At 51.4% G+C, this 19,800-nt stretch overlaps 1 protein-coding gene across 3 annotated transcripts in view; it reads right to left on the reverse strand.

The window, feature by feature from the left end:
* The window catches only part of LOC121864475, a 68,543-nt gene that overhangs the window by 35,428 nt on the left and 13,315 nt on the right, over nt 1-19,800 (reverse strand). For 2 of the 3 annotated variants that reach the window (XM_042363502.1, XM_042363504.1), the window contains 2 exons: nt 10,523-10,623; nt 179-270 (listed from right to left, as the gene is read on the reverse strand). In XM_042363502.1, coding sequence (XP_042219436.1) covers nt 179-270; nt 10,523-10,623 — 193 coding nt within the window. Of the gene's footprint in view, nt 1-178; nt 271-10,522; nt 10,624-13,509; nt 13,588-19,800 lie in introns of those variants that run through there. The other variant, XM_042363503.1, reaches the window with a different exon arrangement.

A 19,800-nucleotide genomic window follows, 5' to 3' on the forward strand; every position in this document is an offset into this window, starting at 1 on the left:
CACACACTCAGCTTCAGTAAATTAACGGTAACTGTTTCTGTTCACACGGTCAATAACAACAGGTGTGCGGGGTCTTGTGCGTGATACTCAACTTAAGTGCATTGATAGATAGATAGTTTAAGTGTATCCAGACAGTTAACTTAAGTGTAAATATAGAGTTAATATAAGTGGTACTCACCGGTCGGCAAGACTCTATACCGCCAGAGCCGAAGAAGTACTCCCTCCCGTAGGCCACGACGCCAGTGTGCCAGATACCTTCAATCTGCTTCCCTGTAATGGTCACATATACCTGTTACTGTATTGTTGATGGTGGGGGTGGTGGGGGTGGAGGTGGTAGTGGTGGTGGGGGTGGTGAAGGTGGTGGTGGTGGTGGTGGTGGTGGTGGTGGTGGTGGGGGTGGAGGTGGTAGTGGTAGTGGTGTGGTTGGTGGTGGGGTGGTGGGTGGTGTGGGGGCGGTGTGGTGGTGGGAGGGGGGAGGTGGTGGTGGTGGGGTGGAGTCAGAGTGGTAGTGGTGGGGGGGTGGTGGAATGGTGGGGTGGTGTGTGGTGGTGGTGGGGTGGTGGGTGGGGGTGGTGGTGGTGGAGGTGGTAGTAGTGGTGGTGGTGATATTGATGATGATAATGATAACGACAATGGTTATCAGAATGAGGACAATGATACATACATACACACATACTGTACATACATACATACATACATACATACAGTACATACATACATACTGTACATACATACATACTGTACATACATACATATACAGTATACATACATACTGTACATACATATATACATACATACATACTGTACGTACATACATACAAACAAACATACATGCGTACATACATACATACTGTACATACACACATACAGTACATACATACATACATACATACAGTAAATACATACATACATACTGTACATACATACATACATACATACATACATACATACAAAAATACATACACATATATACATACTGTACGTACACACACACATACATACATACATACATACATACATACTGTACATACAGCCCTGTAAATGTATTCAACGCATATCATTATGTCTAAATCAAATGTAAGTCTGTATATTTTCAGCCACCGGCTTCAAATCAATTAAAAAACCGTTTATTATTATTATTATTATTATTATTATAATTATTATTATTACATACACTTCTCCTTGCCTGGCCCCATGGTGTCATACACAGAGACAATAGGTACAATATTTATCAGTGGGTCGGCGGCTTGTGATTGGCTGACACACTTACCAGACGTGATGTGTAAACACTCATACAGACGAACATTTTATTAAGAACCAAATGAAACAAACTTATGTGCACAGAAAATATTGAATTAAATAAACCAAATAACAATAAATATCATAATAATTATTAACAGATACAGTAGAAATAGTAAAGTATTTTTTCGTCTGGCAGGATTATCGCTAAGGTTAAGTTAGTATCTGTTTCCTGTAATGTACAGAGAGCCACCAACCCCACCATTGATCTCATGCTCGCAATGTTACCTGGCAATACTTGGTAAAGGAAGGCTCTATGTAAAGGTGATTGTGGTTGGTGAATCTGTTTCGGCTGTATTACTGTCAGGATAAATATTAAACACTCTAAAGGTACAATTATTATAATTATAAACTATTCATTGTTATTGAAGGTCATAAGAAGTGTCCAAATGTTCTTATATTTGCTTAAATAATGAAGAAAATTTGATCGAAGAATCTTGTGGCAGTCCTCGTTGTAGTCGAGTTGGATTGTTTAATATTTATCCTGACAGTGAAACAGATCCACCAACCACAATCACCTTTATATAGAGCCTTCCTTTACCAAGTATTGCCCATAATAACCTTCCAGTGTATGTTAGCGGCTATCACCCCCACAACCACACAACCATCCACCACCACCCATAATAACCCTCCAGTGTATGTTAGCGGCTATCACCCCCACAACCTCACAACCATCCACCACCACCACCCATAATAACCCTCCAGTGTATGTTAGCGGCTATCACCCCCACAACCTCACAACCATCCACCACCACCCATAATAGCCCTCCAGTGTATGTTAGCGGCTATCACCCCCACAACCACACAACCATCCACCACCACCCATAATAACCCTCCAGTGTATGTTAGCGGCTATCACCCCCACAACCACACAACCATCCACCACCACCCATAATAACCCTCCAGTGTATGTTAGCGGCTATCACCCCCACAACCACACAACCATCCACCACCACCCATAATAGCCCTCCAGTGTATGTTAGCGGCTATCACCCCCACAACCACACAACCATCCACCACCACCCATAATAGCCCTCCAGTGTGTTAGCGGCTATCACCCCCACAACCACACAACCATCACCACCACCCATAATAGCCCTCCAGTGTGTTAGCGGCTATCACCCCACAACCACACAACCATCCACCACCACCCATAATAGCCCTCCAGTGTATGTTAGCGGCTATCACCCCCCAACCACACAACCATCCACCACCACCCATAAGCCCTCCAGCGTATGTTAGCGGCTATCACCCCCACAACCACACAACCATCCACCACCACCCAAATAGCCCTCCAGCGTATGTTGGCGGCTATCACCCCCAACCACAACCATCACCACCACCCATAATAGCCCTCCAGCGTATGTTAGCGGCTATCACCCCCACAACCACACAACCATCCACCACCACCCATAACACACCTCTGAGATACCCCCTCCCGCCTACACACCAGACACAGTGTACTAACCCCCCCCCGCCACAGCACGTGGAGACAGGCAGGTACACTCAGTGTTAGGGGACCATTGTTGACAGTAACTGCTGAGTGAGCGAATGATGACAGAGGTTGTTCTCCACACCAACTTGCTGTGTATGTAAACAGAGAAGCCGTGGGTGGTAAAGCTCACTCACACTACTACTTTGCTGTCACTCGGGATCTAGTATGACGATCATCCAGCTATGATACAATGGTATGATTTATTAAGGATGTCACCTTAGTTGGTGAGTTTTGAGGTGACTGATAAGGGACCGGCAGGGTCGATCACAGATGTTGCACATGTGGAGGACTACATCTAGTTTGGGAGGGGCGGTGACAGCGTCTTTCCGACGTTGACGCTTGTCTGCCTCGGTTTGAAGTCGGGCTAATTCGAAAGTATTGACACCTTTTGTGGCGCTCTCCAAGCGTTACGGTGTGGAGTAATCGTCTCCCAGGTGAGGGGGTCGATTTGGCTCTTTTTCAGGTTTGTCTTAAGACTATCCTTATACCCTTTCAGTTGCCAGCCAGCGTTACACTTACTATTCATTAGGTGACTGTAAAGTAGCTGCTTTGGCAGTCTACTGTCGTCCATGCGGGTAACATGGCCAGTCCAGCGTAGTTGTTCATGGATAATGGTAGCCTCGATGCTCCTACAGTTGGTGTCAGCAGGAATACCGGCATTTGTTCTCTTGTCTTTACACTACACCACTGTACACTACACTACATACACTACACTACTGTACACTACACTACTGTACATTACACTACTGTACACTATACTACTGTACACTATACTTGTACTTTTATCCTTTTCACCACTGATCGGCTTGGGCGATCGGTCACGTCTCTATCACGCACTGTTAGCAAGTACTGGGCATGCACTGGCTCCTGAATGTACCTGAACCTGCTCCAGTGTTGGTCAAGTCTTGTCTTGAAAGAGCTCACACTCGGTGCCGTCCCACTTTCTGGTAGATTGTTCCAAGAGTTCACAACTCTCACTGCGAAAAAGTTTGCCCTCACAGTTTTCTGGACTTGCGGCTTCTTCAATCTTGAGCTGTGACCCCTTGTGGGGCGAGCGTCCGCCAGCTCCAAGTAAGGACACTCGACTGAGTAGTGCCCCTTGAGATGCTTATACACCTCAATTAGGTCACCCACAGTGCAATACATTACACAGGATGTCCACATAATTCATATCTATTCTGTACATTACAACTCACCCCACACCACAACAACAACTCTTTCATACAACTAGTGTAAGAAAGACAGACTATCGGTGGTGACCCGTAAAGGTTAATAAGCTACAAACAACATCACGAGCACAAGTGATGTTTCCTTCATAATAGCAGCTCAGTACGACTGACGCCGTCTCCACCACGCATACAGACATTTATTCATATATGAACAATGACGTCATGGGATACACATAATCACGTGACGTAATCTGACCAATCACACACTCAGAAAAATAAGTACAGGGAGGAATCTTGAGTCACTTGATCGCGCCCCGCCCATTATCCTGTGTTTATGTGTTGACTGAGGTGCGTCACGCCAGACTAACACACTCTACTACACGTCAATCACTTAGGCTACTGTGATCTGTATCCGTAAACACACACACACACACACACTTGATGTAAACAATTTCACGTCAAAACTCCTCCTCTCATTATAATAATCAATCATTATAGCTTGCATCCGTGTGAATATTCAGACGCACTGTAAATATATCTATAGATATGCTATGTACTCTTTTTTTTCTTTAGTGTAATATTATTAGTGGGAACAAGCCATTAACACCAATGTGGTAACGTGTATCTCTACTCTAAGGCATTTATTAATAACAGCAGCCATTACTTAATTCTATAGTCACTCCCTAAACTGTTGACTTGTTACCATTTTCTGTCAAACATTTAAAGAAAACCTGGTTGATTTCTTAAGTCAAATTTCGTAGATTTTAACTAGGAACTGATAATTCCTTCATGTTTTTTGTTATTTATATATATATATATATATATATATATATATATATATATATATATATATATATATATATATATATAAGATGTGTGCCAAGGCGTAAGTAGAATCTATTTATAATTCAGAATGTGTGTTGAGAGAGGCGGTGGTCGCCCCAGCACGCAGCTAAATATATCCCGCCAACCATAACTTAAGTGTTAGCCAGACGCTGCACTCCTCTACACTCATACACATAATTAATGTTTATCCTGGTAATACGTAATAAACTGACCTTAAACCTCGAAAAAACCCACTACACGATCTTTCACAGAAGGAAAAACTTACCCCTAGACTTGGACCCCCTGTACCTTGTACAGTCCTCAAACACGAACAAAATACTAAATTCCTCGGAGTTATTGTAGATGAGAAACTTAACTGGAGAAACCACATACAAGCCATTCACAGTAAAGTCAATAAACAGTGTGGTATCATGTATCACACTCGACAGTCACTCACTCTCACAGCAATGAAAGAAATCTATCATGATCTTGTTTACCAACACTTGATACACACTATGGGGGGCCTCTGGCTCTTCAAAAACCCAATCCCTGGTTACTGCACAAAAGACAGTTGTACAGACAATGACCTACTTGAAAAAAGCAGATCACACAAACGAACAATTTGCTAAATTGAAATTTTTTTAAATTCGAGGATATTAACACCTACTGTTGTGCCCTATTTGTTTACAAATCTGTCAATCACTTGCTTGACAACAATTATTTTCAGTTCCGGAATAATGAGAGATGTAACTTCAGGCACCAGAGCTACTAAGACCCCCCCTCATGCCCTCCTCTCAGTCCCAGAACCTCCATAAAATATCACGGTGTGAAGGTGTGGAACAACTTACCCCCCTGACATCCGAGCAAAGACTACGCTCCCTTCCTTTAAATCATCTCAAAAATATCTATTGTCGAAGTATTAATATTTCTTGTAACATTTACTATATTTATAGTACCTGCTTATATTGTACCATGAAAACCGTTTTATCGGAAATTATCATGTAAATAGATAAGAAATTACCATTGCAAAAGATATATTTGCCACCCAGACATAATCGTGACAGCTCTGTCCTCTTGTTCCGCCTTAATACAACCCGTGTTGTACTGCTTCCTCTTATCATATTTATGTTTATCAATTTCACTGTACAGTATGTACTGTATATACTTATAATATAAATGTAAAAAAATTAAATAAATAAAAATATAAATAAATAAATAAATAAATAAATAAGTGATAACCGTGGTAAGATGTTGTTATTACCACCAAGCTATGTGTACCATTGATACTAAATGTTACATAATACTTCCTTGATGTACAGTATATATCAGGTGCTCACAAGAGAACTCGCTCTCAGCTGGCTCAGCCATGTTAATATTGTTATTATTATCGACTCTGTATCTGTATTTTCTGGCTAAATAAACTGTTTCAATCAATCAATCAATGCTTCAGGGTCGGTGGTTCAGGAGGAGAGGATGTACGTGGGTGACTGTACTGTGCAGCCAGTCCAAAAAGTATGGTGACCCCCGGACGGCGGAACAATGAAACATTCTGGCAAGACGTAAGAGACTAGGGTTATGGTGGCTCCACAAAGAGAGTGTCACACATGGTAATTAACCACCGCCCTCCTCCCACCCCCTCCTCCCCCCCTCCTCCCCACTGTCCTCTCCCCCGCCACCGTCCTCCTCCCCACCACCCCCCCTCCTCCCCACCACCGTCCTCCTCCCCCCCACCCCCCCCTCCCTCCCCCCACCGCCCTCCTCCCCCACCACCATCCTCCTCCCCACCCACCCCTCCTCCCCACCATCCTCCTCCCCACCACCACCCCTCCTCCCTCCCACCCCCTCCTCCCCCCACCACACCCCTTCTCCCCACCCACCGCCCTCCTCCCCACCCCTCCTCCCCCACCACCGTCCTCCTCCCCGCCACCCCTCCTCCCCACCACAGTCCTCCTTCCCACCCCCCCCTCCTCCCCACCACCGCCCTCCTCCCCACCACCGTCCTCCTCCCCGCCACCCCCTCCTCCCCCACCCCCCCTCCTCCCCACCACAGTCCTCCCCTCCCCCACCACCGTCCTCCTCCCCGCCACCCTCCTCCCCACACCGTCCTCCTCCCCCACCACAGTCCTCCTCCCCCACCACAGTCCTCCTTCCTCGCCACCCCCCCTCCTCCCCACCACCGTCCTCCTCCCACCACCTCCTCCCCAACCCCTCCTCCCACCACCATCCTCCTCCCCTCCACCCCTCCTCCCCACCCACCCCCTCCTCCCCCACCCTCCCCACCACCCCCTCCTCCCCCACCACCTCCTCCCTCCCCCCATCCTCCTCCCCCCCACCCCCTCCTCCCACCATCCTCCCTCCCACCACCGCCCCTCCTCCCCACCATCCTCTCCTCCCCCTCCATCGTCCTCCTCCCCACCACCGTCCTCCTCCCCACCTCATCCTCCCCACCACCCATCCTCCCTCCCCCACCACCGTCCTCCCTCCCCACCACCCTCCTCCCACCACCCCTCTCCCACCATCATCCCCTCCTCCCCGCCACCACCCTCCCCTCTCACCACCGCCCTCCTCCCCACCACCGTCCTCCCTCCCCGCCACCGCCTCCTCCCCCATCCTCCTCCCCGCCACCGCCCCTCCTCCTCACCACCACGCCCTCCCTCCCCACCACCCTCCTCCCCACCACCGTCCTCCTCCCCGCCACCGTCCTCCTCCCCACTCCTCCTCCCCGCCACCGTCCTCCTCCCCACATCCTCCTCCACCACCGCCCTCCCCCCACCACCGCCCTCCTCCCCCACGGCTCCTCCTCCCACCACCGTCCTCCTCCCCTGCCATCCTCCTCCCACCCACCGTCCTCCTCCCCCCACCGTCCTCCCTCCCCACCATCCTCCTCCCACCACCGCCCTCCTCCCACCACCTCCCCTCCCCCCACTCCTCCCCTCCCACCACCGCCCCTCCCTCCCCACCCTCCTCCTCGCCACCACCCTCCTCCTGCCACCGCCCTCCTCCCCACCACCGCCCTCCTCCCCCCACCCTCCTCCTCCCCACCGTCCTCCTCCCCCCCACCCATCCTCCTCCCCCACCCCCTCTCCCTCCCCACCCTCCTCCCTCCTCCTCCCCACCCTCCTCCCCCACCACCTCCCCCCCCCTCCTCCCCACCCCTCCTCCCCCACCACCGCCCTCCTCCCCACCACCCCTCCCCTCCCCCCCCACCACCGCCCTCCTCCCCCACCACCGCCCTCCCTCCCCCACCACCGCCCTCCTCCCACCGCCCTCCTCCCCACCACCGTCCTCCTCCCCGCCACCGCCCTCCCCCACCACCGTCCTCCTCCCCACCCATCCTCCCCTCCCACCACCGTCCTCCTCCCCCGCCACCCCCTCCTCCCACCACCGTCCTCCCTCCCCCACCCACCATCCTCCTCCCCCACCGTCCTCTCCCCACGCCCTCCTCCCCACACCGCCCTCCTCCCCCACCCTCCTCCCCCACCATCCTCCTCCCCACCCATCCTCCTCCCCCACCCACCACCCTCCTCCCACCACCCCCCCCTCCTCCCCACCACCGTCCTCCTCCCCCCACCACCCTCCTCCCCACCACCCCCCCCTCCTCCCCCACCACCGCCCTCCTCCCCACCACCGTCCTCCCCTCCCACCCCATCCTCCTCCCCACCCTCCTCCTCCCCACCACCCCCTCCTCCCACCACCGTCCTCCCCCCCCACCACACCTCCTCCCACCACCGTCCTCCCTCCCCACCACCCTCCTCCCCACCACCGCCCTCCTCCCCACCGTCCCCTCCCTCCCCCTCCCCCCTCCTCCCCACCACCTCCTCCCCACCACCGCCTCCTCCCCACCACCGCCCTCCTCCCCACCACCCCCTCCTCCCCACCACCGTCCTCCTCCCCCACCACCGTCCTCCTCCCCCACCACCGTCCTCCTCCCCGCCACCCCCCTCCTCCCCACCACCGTCCTCCTCCCCACCACCGTCCCTCCTCCCCGCCACCGTCCTCCTCCCCACCACCGCCCTCCTCCCCACCACCGCCCTCCTCCCCACCACCGTCCTCCTCCCCCCACCGTCCTCCTCCCCACCACCGCCCTCCTCCCGCCACCCCCCCCTCCTCCCCACCACCGCCCTCCTCCCCCACCACCGTCCTCCTCCCCGCCACCGTCCTCCTCCCCACCACCGTCCTCCTCCCCGCCACCCCCCTCCTCCCCACCACGTCCTCCTCCCCACCATCGTCCTCCTCCCCGCCGTCCTCCTCCCCACCACTCCCTCCTCCCCACCACCGTCCTCCTCCCCCCACCGTCCTCCTCCCCACCACCGCCCTCCTCCCCACCACCGCCCTCCCCTCCCCACCGTCCTCCTCCCCTGCCATCCTCCTCCCCACCACCTTCTCTCCCCCACCACCGCCCTCCTCCCACCCGTCCTCCTCCCCACCTCCGTCCTCCTCCCCCATCGTCCTCCTCCCCCACCACCGCCCTCCTCCCCCACCGCCCTCCTCCCCACCACCGTCCTCCTCCCACCCACCGTCCTCCTCCCGCCACCGTCCCTCCCCTGGGTCGTCATACACACACCTGGTAGTGCCTCACACAACCCAACTATTTTAACACAATTTCTAATTTCTCATTCTACTGGGTGTGTGTGTGTGTGTGTGTGTGTGTGTGTGTGTGTGTGTGTGTGGGGTGTGTGTGTGTGTGTGTGTGTGTGTGTGTGTGTGTGTGTGGTGTGGTGTGTGTGTGTGTGTGGTGTGTGTGTGTGAACATAAGAACATAAGACTGGAGGAAACAGTAACTATTGGCCCATACTGGACAGTCCCGTTTACACCCAACCCCTATCGCTCATATATCCACCCAACCTGTGTTTGAAGCTATCCAGCGTGTTAGAGTTAATGATGATGTTTGGTAACTTGTTCCACTCGTCCACTACTCTATTTCCAAACCAGTGTTTACCTATCTCGCGCCTAGATCTAAATTTGTCTAATTTAAAACCATTGTTACGAGTTCGCTTCTGGTTGGATAGTTTGAGTACCTTTGTTATATCACCTTTGTTTAGCCCTGACTTCCATTTATACACCTCTATCATGTCGCCCCTTGCTCTACGTCTCTCGAGGGAGTGCAAATTAAGATGCTTTAACCTGTCTCTATACTCAAGGTTCCTAATGCCCGGGATTAGTCTTGTCATTCATTCTCCTCTGAATTCTTTCCAAGGATTCTATATCCATTCTGTAGTACGGTGACCAGAACTGAACTGCGTAATCCAAGTGAGGTCTGAGAAGCGCAAGATATAGTTTTAGGATGACCTCACCAGTTTTGTAACAAATAATTCTTTGTATGAACCTAACCTAACACAAGCCTAACCTAACCTACTTTGTACTGAATAACTGAGGTTTTTTTGTCAAAAGGGAGGAGGGGGGGGGGGCGTTTGTACGGATCCCGGTTTACCCAGAACAGTAATGTTGGCCTCTCAACATCTCCGGGAGGCTAAGGCACTAATATGTTTACGCCAAGAGTGAGGACACGAGCCTAACATATTATTGAGACTCGCTTATGTCACATCACCTTGTATCGTCTGCTATAAATGGTTGAGCCACCTTGAGACTCTTGGACGAGAGCACCACTCACTGTCGCCCTCACATCTGTCGCCACGTAAAGCAACTGTGAAATACAGAGCTGTCAAATAAGATCACCCGAAGATTAGACACCCGCAGCTTATCCCCCCCCCTCCTAAGGGAGTGTGGTACTCACCTAGGAAGGCTGGGGACATGGTCTTGGCCAGGCCGCGGCTCAGGTCGTAAACAAACAGCTCCACCTGGTAGCCGGCGTCCTCATCCCCGTTCATGGCGCGTCTGTCAACAACAACAACGCAGGAGAGTTAATAAAAAAAAAAAATAATAATAATGATAATAATAATAATAATAATAATAATAATAACATATGATGATAATAATAATAACATATGATGATAATAATAATAACAACAGTACTAATTCGAGGGAACACAGGCCTAAAACACAACAATAATGTCCAGCTATACGTATAGCCACAGGGACATGAGAGATGGTTTACATTCACTGGTAAATGGAAGGTCATCTCTCTCTCTCACCTGGGATGGCTCCAAGTAATATAACTACTCCTCATACTATGCAGTGACCTCAACAACAAACAACAATAATGAATTAACAGAGAGAAGCTCGGGAAGCAGCCATCCCCCTGGTACGATGTCCTCCGTAAACTTCCTGACCTCTCGTACGTCTACGGGAAAGGGTCGCGGAAAGGGGACGTGATTGCTGCCCGTATCATCATTGGGTATGACTTTGCTTGGGAGATTGGTATCCCCGCATCCCCTGAGCAACGCTCTTGTGCATTATGCAGAAGACCCGACAGCCGCACCCTTATCCACTACCTCCTAAGATGTCCCCACACACAACGCTTCCGTGACGCCTGCTGGACCACCACTCCACGACCCCCTGACGGAGACACGATGATCCTCCCAATACTGGCCAGATATTTTGTAAATAATATTGATTATGTGTTAAAGGAATATCCTTCCTTCCTTAGGCTTTAGTAAGCCCCTTTATAATATTTATACTGTATATACTTGTCACACTTGCCAGATGCTTCTGGTGTCATTGTACAGGGGTACCTAGTGACAGCACTAGGATCCCGCTTCCTCTATCAAGGAATAAACAATTGAAATTGAATTGAATGAATTAACAATAAAACAACAACAGTCATACGGGAATTAATATGAAAATTAATATCAAATATTAAAAAAAATATTAACAGCATAAATAAAGCTTTAAAGGGAGTTTATTAAGACTATTTAGATTGTCAATATTAATATTATTTTTTTAAAATCTTCCTCAAGTTAATATAATTATTATAATTATTATTACTGATTTGCCTTTGTTTGTAATCTTTTTGTGACTGTTTGTTTGTTTGTTTGTTTGTTTCAAAAGAAAATTAAATTATTTTTATTTCAGGAGATACCAGCTAGTGAATGTGGCCCGACCTTGTGTTGTACACACACACACACACACACACACTCAAAACACACACACACACAACACACACACACACACAAACACACACACACACACACATGGGCAATAACCACAGGGTGGTGGTCGTGGAGTAACAGCAGGGTGGTCGTGGGTAACAACAGGGGTGGTCGTGGGTAACAGCAGGGGTGGTCGTGGAGTATGGCACAGCAGGGTGGTCGTGGGTAACAGAAGTGGTCGTGGATAAATGGGTAACAGCAGGGGGGTCGTGGGTAACAACAGAAGTGGTCGTGGGTAACAGCAGGGAAGTGGTCGTGGGTAACAGCAGGGGTGGTCGTAGGGTAACAGCAGGGGTGGTCGTGGGTAACAGCAGGGGTGGTCGTGGTAACAGGGGTGGTCGTAGTGCAGAGGGGTGGTCGTGGGTAGCAGGGGTGGTCGTGGGCAGCAAGGGGTGGTCGTAGGTAACAGCAGGGGTGGTCGTGTGCTAGGGGTGGTCGTGGGCAGGGGGTGTGGGCAACGAGGTGGTCGTGGGCAGGGGTGGTCGTGGGCAGCAGGGGTGGTCTGGTCGTGGGTGAGGGTGGTCGTGGGCAGCAGGGTGGTCGTGGGCAGCAGGGGGTGGTCGTGGGTAGCAGGGGTGGTCGTGGGTAGCAGGGGTGGTCGTGGGCAGACACGGAAGGTTAACAGCCACCAAGTTTTAATCTAGATTTAGCTGCAGTGTTCCCAGAGCCCGACCTGTTTACTCTGTGTGTTGATAGTGAACTGGTGGTAGCGGTCCCTTATCACACCATCATACCACCATCACCCATCACCACCACATCTCACCACCACCTCTCACCACCACCTCACCACCATCACCACCACATCTACCATCTCACCATCTCACCACCATCTCACCACCACTATCACCACCACTATCACCACCACATCTCTCCACCATCACCATCACTATCACCACCACCATCATCACTACCTCCCGTCACAGGATCAGTATTACACAGACCGTCTTTATGTTTCCCTCAACGGATCACTTTTTCCCCAACACAGTTTTTATGAGCTGAATGTTCACTAGGTGTTGCCGACACTTTGATCTGTACACCAAACATTTATTTCACAGCTGAACACTTTATCCCAGAGCAGAGCAAGAAAGCACCGTCAGGGTGGTGGCCAGTGAGGCGGGACTCTACACAATCTCCTTCATACAATGTTCGCAAATGCCCTCAAAATGGAGGTGTGGCACTACATGGTGGCTGTGGCACTAATGTTAATACTAGTATATATTGTGCACTAGATAGCACTAGTATGGCACTAGATAGTGTGGCACTACATGGTGTGGCACTAGATACTGTAATACTACTCGGTGTGGTACTCCTTGGTGTGGCACTACATGGTGTGGCACTAGATAGTGTGGCACTACATGGTGTGGCACTAGATACTGTAATACTACTCGGTGTGGTACTCCTTGGTGTGGCACTACATGGTGTGGCACTACATGGTATAGTACTTCTTGGTGTGGTACCTGATAACGTGGCACTAGAGGGTGTGGCAATAGATGAGAGATTAGATACGGCAGTACATTTGTGGCACTAGAAGATGGTGGCAGTATGGGAAGGTGTGGCACTAGGGGCATGTGTGATATCATGGCAAGGTGTGAGTACATGGCGTGGCACTACAAGGTGTGGCACTAGAGGGTGTGATAGTACATGGTGTGGCACTAGAGGGATCACCACCCACCTGGAGGGTTGTGTGCTGGGTTGGTCAGCGGAAGCCATAGTCGGGCACTTGGCTCGTGGCTGCCTCCTACCACACTGCCGCGCGCCACCCCCCCACAACACACACACGCCCTCCTCACTCACCAACCCACCACGCGCTCCACCAATCTTGTAAACCTTAAAATCCTTACAGTGCCACTACAACATCCTTACAGTGCCACTACAACATCCTTACAGTGCCACTACAACATCCTTACAGTGCCACTACAACATCCTTACAGTGCCACTACAACATCCTTACAGTGCCACTACAACATCCTTACAGTGCCACTACAACAACCTTACAGTGCCACTACAACATCCTTACAGTGCCACTACAACATCTTACAGTTACTTAACATCTCTACAGTGCCACTACAACATCCTTACAGTGCCACTACAACATCCACAGTGCCACTACAACTCTTACAGTGCTACCTTCACAACATCCTTACAGTGCCACTACAACAACCTTACAGTGCCACTACAACACCTTACAGTGCCACTACAACATCCTTACAGTGCCACTACAACATCCTTACAGTGCCACTACACATTTATCCTTACAGTGCCACTACAACATCCTTACAGTGCCACTACAACATCCTTACAGTGCCACTACAACATCCTTACAGTGCCACTACAACAACCTGAGTGCCACACAAATCCACAGTGCCACTACAACATCCTTACAGTGCCACTACAACATCCTTACAGTGCCACTACAACATCCATAGTCACACATCCTTACAGTGCCACTACAACATCTCTACAGTGCCACTACAACATCCTTACAGTGCCACTACAACATCCTTACAGTGCCACTACAACATCCTTACAGTGCCACTACAACATCCTTACAGTGCCACTACAACATCCTTACAGTGCCACTACAACATCCTTACAGTGCCACTACAACATCCTTCCTTACAGTGCCACTACAACATCCTTATACAGTGCCACTACAACATCCCACAGTGCTACTACAACATCCTACAGTGCTACTACAACATCCTTACACATGGTGCCAAGGAGGTCACACAGGACTCCGACACACTGGCCCACTGTCCACACTCTCTACCTGCATCTCTACCTGCACTCTCTCTCTTCTCTCTCTCTCTCCCTCTCTTGTCTCTCTCAGTACAGTAAATTCAATACAGCACAATGTCAATCAAGTGGTCATTTATACAGCAGTTGAGGAGGAGAGAAAGGGGAGAGGAAAAGGTAAGCATAAAAGGGAGGGGAGGAAAAGGGGTAGTGAAAAGGGGAAGGAAAAAAGGGGAAGGTTAGAGAGGAAAGGGGATAGAAGGTCTCAACCCAACACACGAGGATGTCTGTCTGTTGCTAAATGTTCCTTACCCAACAATTCTTCCTGTCTGTCCCACACTGGCCACCCCATGACCCACATCCTCATCCGCATGACCCACGTCCTCACCCCCCTGAGTCCTCACCCCCCCAGTCCTCACCCACCAGACCACGTCCTCACCCCCCCACCCATCCTCACCCCCCCATGACCCACGTCCTCACCCCACCCACATCCTCACCATGACCCACGTCCTCACCCCCAATGACCCACGTCCCTCACCCCCTGACCCACATCCTCACCCCCTGACCCACGTCCTCACCCCCCTGACCCACGTCCTCACCCCCCCGTCCTCTTACCCACGTCCTCACCCCAATACCTCCCACGTCCTCACCCCTGACCCACGTCCTCCTGACCCACGTCCTCACTGACCCACGTCCTCCCCCCCCTGACCCACGTCCTCCCCACCCTCCTGACCCACGTCCTCACCCCCTGACCCACGTCTCACCCCTGACCCACCCCTGTCCTCACCCCTGACCCACGTCATGACCCACGTCCTCACCCCCCTGACCCCGTACGTCCTCACCCCTGACCCACGTCCTCACCCCCTGACTCCTCCTCACCCCTCACCCCTACCCACGTCCTCACCCCTGACGTCCTCACCCCCTGACCCACGTCCTCACCTGACCCACGTCCTCACCCCTGACCCTCACCCCTGACCCACGTCCTCACCCCCCTGACCCACCTCATCCTCAGTCCTCACCCCACCCACCCGTCCTCACCCCTGACCCCCGTCCTCACCCCCTGACCCCGTCCTCACCCCTGACCCCGTCCTGCCCCCCCTCCTCACCCCGACCCACGTCCTCACCCCTGTCCTCAACCCACGTCCTCACCCCCCGTCCACCCCCAGACCCACGTCCTCACCCCCCACCCGTCCTCACCCCTGACCCACGTCCTCACCCCTGACCCACGTCCTCACCCCCTGACCACGTCCTCACCCCTGACCCACGTCCTCCACCCCTGACCCCACGTCCTCACCCCTGACCCGTCCTCACCCCGACCCACGTCCTCACCCCCCCCACGTGACCCACGTCCTCCACCTGACCCACGTCCTCACCCCCGTCTGACCCCGTCCTCACCCCCTGACCCCGTCCTCGTCCTCACCCCCCTGACCCACGTCCTCACACCCCACCCTCACCCCCCCTGACCCCACGTCCTCACCCCTGACCCGTCCCACTGCCCACTCCCCACCCCCTGACCCACGTCCTCACCCCCCTGACCCGTCCTCACGTCCTCACCCTCACCCCTGACCCACGTCCTCACCCCTGACCCACGTCCTCACCCCTGACCCACGTCCTCACCCCCCTGACCCACGTCCTGTACGACCCACGTCCTCACCCCCCTGACCCACGTCCTCACGTCCTCACCCCCGGCCTCACCACCCACGTCCTCAACAGGTACGCGCTGGCTGTGTCCTCCTCAACAAGGGGTGAAAGGGCCATGAAGCCTTAGGCCCTGTGACTGTTGTATTAGACGTTTAGTACAGAAGAGACAGCCTGCCAGGGAGACGTTGCTGATGGCCACAAACAACTGATTAACACGACCGAGTCTTGTACGGTGTGTGTGTGTGTTATGCGGTTCACTAAACAACAAAACACTCAAGGACAACGAGCTATTTCTTCCGTCTCCACAATACTGTCCTCGGAGGGAATGTTGGTAAAACACACACACACACACACACACACACACACACACACATTACATTTATTCAAATTGTAATCTCTGTATACACGTCATGTAAACATTATATTAAAAGAGGATGAGTGGATAGTGGGTGAGGTGGGTGGGCGATGTGGGGTGGATGGGTGGGGTGGATGGTAGTGGTGGTGGGTGAATGGTGGTGAGTGGAGATAGTGGGTGAGGTGGATGGGTGGAGTGAGTGGGTGGTGGAGTGAGGTGAGTGGGAGGTGGATGGGTGAGGTGGGTGGTGGGTGAATGGTGGTGGTGGGTGAGGTGGTGAATGGGTGAATGGTGGGTGAGGTGGGTGATGGGTGGTGAATTGGTGGAGGTGGGTGGTGGAGAGGAGGTGAGGGTGGGAGAGGTGAGGAGGGTGGGAGGAGGGAGGTGGTGGGGGGGAGGGAGGTGAGGTGAGGTGAGGAGGTGGGGTGGGGAGGAGGAGGGTGAGGAGGGTTACAATGTGGTGGGAGACACCAAGCTACTAAAAAATACTTGGTGACTACCTCTCTCTCCTCCTCCTCCCTCCCTCCCTCTCTCTCTCTCTCTCCCTCCCTCTCTCTCTCTCCTCCCTCTCCTCTCTCTCTCTCCTCCCTCTCTCTGTGCTCCATATAACTCTCCCAGTCTCAGCCTTCCTCTTCATGCGTTCATTGTTTCCTACTTCAGCCCCCCGTCCCCCCCTCTCCCCTCCGTCAGTAGTGGTGGGTGAAGGTTGTCATACCATCACCTCCCTCCTTCAGTAGTCGGTCCCTGCTGACGGTCATCATGCGGCCCCACCGTCATATCTAACTTTCTGCTCCTCCCTTCCTCCTCTCTCTCCTTCTTTCCCTCCCTCTCCGTGTTTTCCTCCTCTACAGTCAACTTATGGCGTTGTTTCGTTGTTTGTGGCCTCTCCAGTTACAGTCAACTTATGGCGTTGTTTCCTCCTCTACAGTCAACTTGTTTGTTTTCCTCCTCTACAGTCAACTTATGGCGTTGTTTCCTCCTCTACAGTCAACTTATGGCGTTGTTTCCTCCTCTACAGTCAACTTATGGCGTTTTTTCCTCCTCTACAGTCAACTTATGACGCTGTTTCCTCCTCTACAGTCAACTTATGGCGTTGTTTCCTCCTCTACAGTCAACTTATGGCGTTGTTTCCTCCTCTACAGTCAACTTATGGCGTTGTTTCCTCCTCTACAGTCAACTTATGGCGTTTTTTCCTCCTCTACAGTCAACTTACGGCGTTTTTTCCTCCTCTACAGTCAACTTACGGCGTTTTTTCCTCCTCTACAGTCAACTTACGGCGTTTTTTCCTCCTCTACAGTCAACTTTTGGCGTGGTAATCAGGGAGGTGGTGGTGCTCTGGCAACCTGAGCATACCTTTACTGTATATCTGTATGACGCACAGCCTCACCATGACTCAACCAGACTGACGTGTGTATACAGTGGTGGTGGTGTGGTAGGGTGCAGTGGTTGTGGTGGGGCGTGGGCATTACTGTATTTCACGTTACTTTTACACACACACACACAAGCAGTGAAAGACAAATAGGGTGGTGGACGAGTGGAACAAGCTTAGCAACTTTGTAGTAAGTACTGGAACGCTGGAAAGTTTCAAAAGGAGGCTGGATAGATTCATGGATGATAGAGAGTGGTAGTAACTCTCGACAGGAGCTGCCATGCACAGGCCAACCAGCCTATTGCAGACTCCTTATTTTCTTATGTTCTTATGCTGTCCAATGTCACATCTTTATGCAACAAGGTGGAGGAGGTCAGTGTCACAGTGAAGTCAGTTGGTGCAGGTATTGTGGCGATTACCGAGGCGTGGCAAATTGTTCCTGAGATCTGTGCCATAGAAAACTAGGAATTATTTCGCCACCTTAGAAAGGACAGGAGAGGTGGGGGTGTAGTGCTGTACTGTCGCAGTGACCTTAAACCATCACCCCTAGGTGTTAATGTACCTCAGCTTGCCTCTCTCATTGTTTGTGTTTGTTATCACCCCGCCAATGTACTGGTTACTCATATAATAGACGCTGCAGACTCCCTGAGATCCAGATTTCCATGTGTTAAACTAGAGATATGCGGTGACTTTAATGAGTTAGACATCAGTGACATCACCCAACACCTCCACCTTACACAAATAGTTGACTTTCCTACACATGGGAATGCCACCCTGGACCTCATCATGACTGATCTCGGCAACCACTACCTTCCTCCCCAGCCGCTGCCCCTCATGTGACGCCACACCCACCTGTCTCTACTGTGGTCACCTACACCTACCATCTCACGACCGCCATGTCACCAGGACTTACCGACCTACCCCTGACTCTGCCAGGCGGCGTTTCGGACAATGGGTGACCCGGTATCCCTGGACTGAAGTGATCACGGTAGACTATGTGCAGAACAAGTAGGATAATTACCTGGACACTATCACCAAAGCCTACCACCACTTCTTTCCACCTCGATGATGTCCCGTGGATTACGCCCCGTATCAAAAGACTAATTGAGCAGCGCAACAAGGCATACTACACCAACAATCGCCTGTACAAAAGTCTACATAACCAGGTCATCAGGGAAATCAAATCAGCCAAGAAGTCTTATTATCCCAGGAAAGTGCACGGCCTCAAGGAAGTCTGCATCGGTCAGGAGGCAGCTGAGATAATTAATAACCATTTTGCTACCATATGTCATACCTTACCCAGTCTTGACCTCACTCTCCTCCCAGCTTACTTACCTTCCCCCTCCCCCCCTCCCAGTGTCCAACCATATGAAATCGCCAACAAACTCCTGAAATTTAAATCCAAACGCTCCACGACCCCAATTGACCTCCCAAATAAAATTTTCAAGGAGTTTGCAGTCGAACTTGCCACCCCCCTCTGTTCTATTATCAATGCATCCCTCAGACAAAGCAAAGCAAATGCCCTAATGAAAGGAAAACCGCATTTGTCACCCCTATCCCCAAGGTCCCTACCCCACAGTCTCCTAACGACCTCAGGCCCGTTGCCATTACCCCCATACCCATGTTCATAATTTTAAAACTACATATTTTAATAATGTCAAAGACACATCTTCTTAAAAAAAAATATGATAGTTCTACAAAAGTATCAGACTGTAATTTTCAGCCATGCTGTGTTGAACCCGTCACAACTCAGTACCATTGCTCTCCGCAAAAATGAATGTTTCGTTGAAAAGAGTCTTAAGCACCACACACTCATTCATCCAACGTGATTACAGTAGCAAAAGTTGTACATTGCTAAGAAG

This window comes from Homarus americanus, unplaced genomic scaffold, assembly GCF_018991925.1.
Source record: "Homarus americanus isolate GMGI-L3 unplaced genomic scaffold, GMGI_Hamer_2.0 scaffold25860, whole genome shotgun sequence".
NCBI classification, from domain to species: domain Eukaryota; kingdom Metazoa; phylum Arthropoda; class Malacostraca; order Decapoda; family Nephropidae; genus Homarus; species Homarus americanus.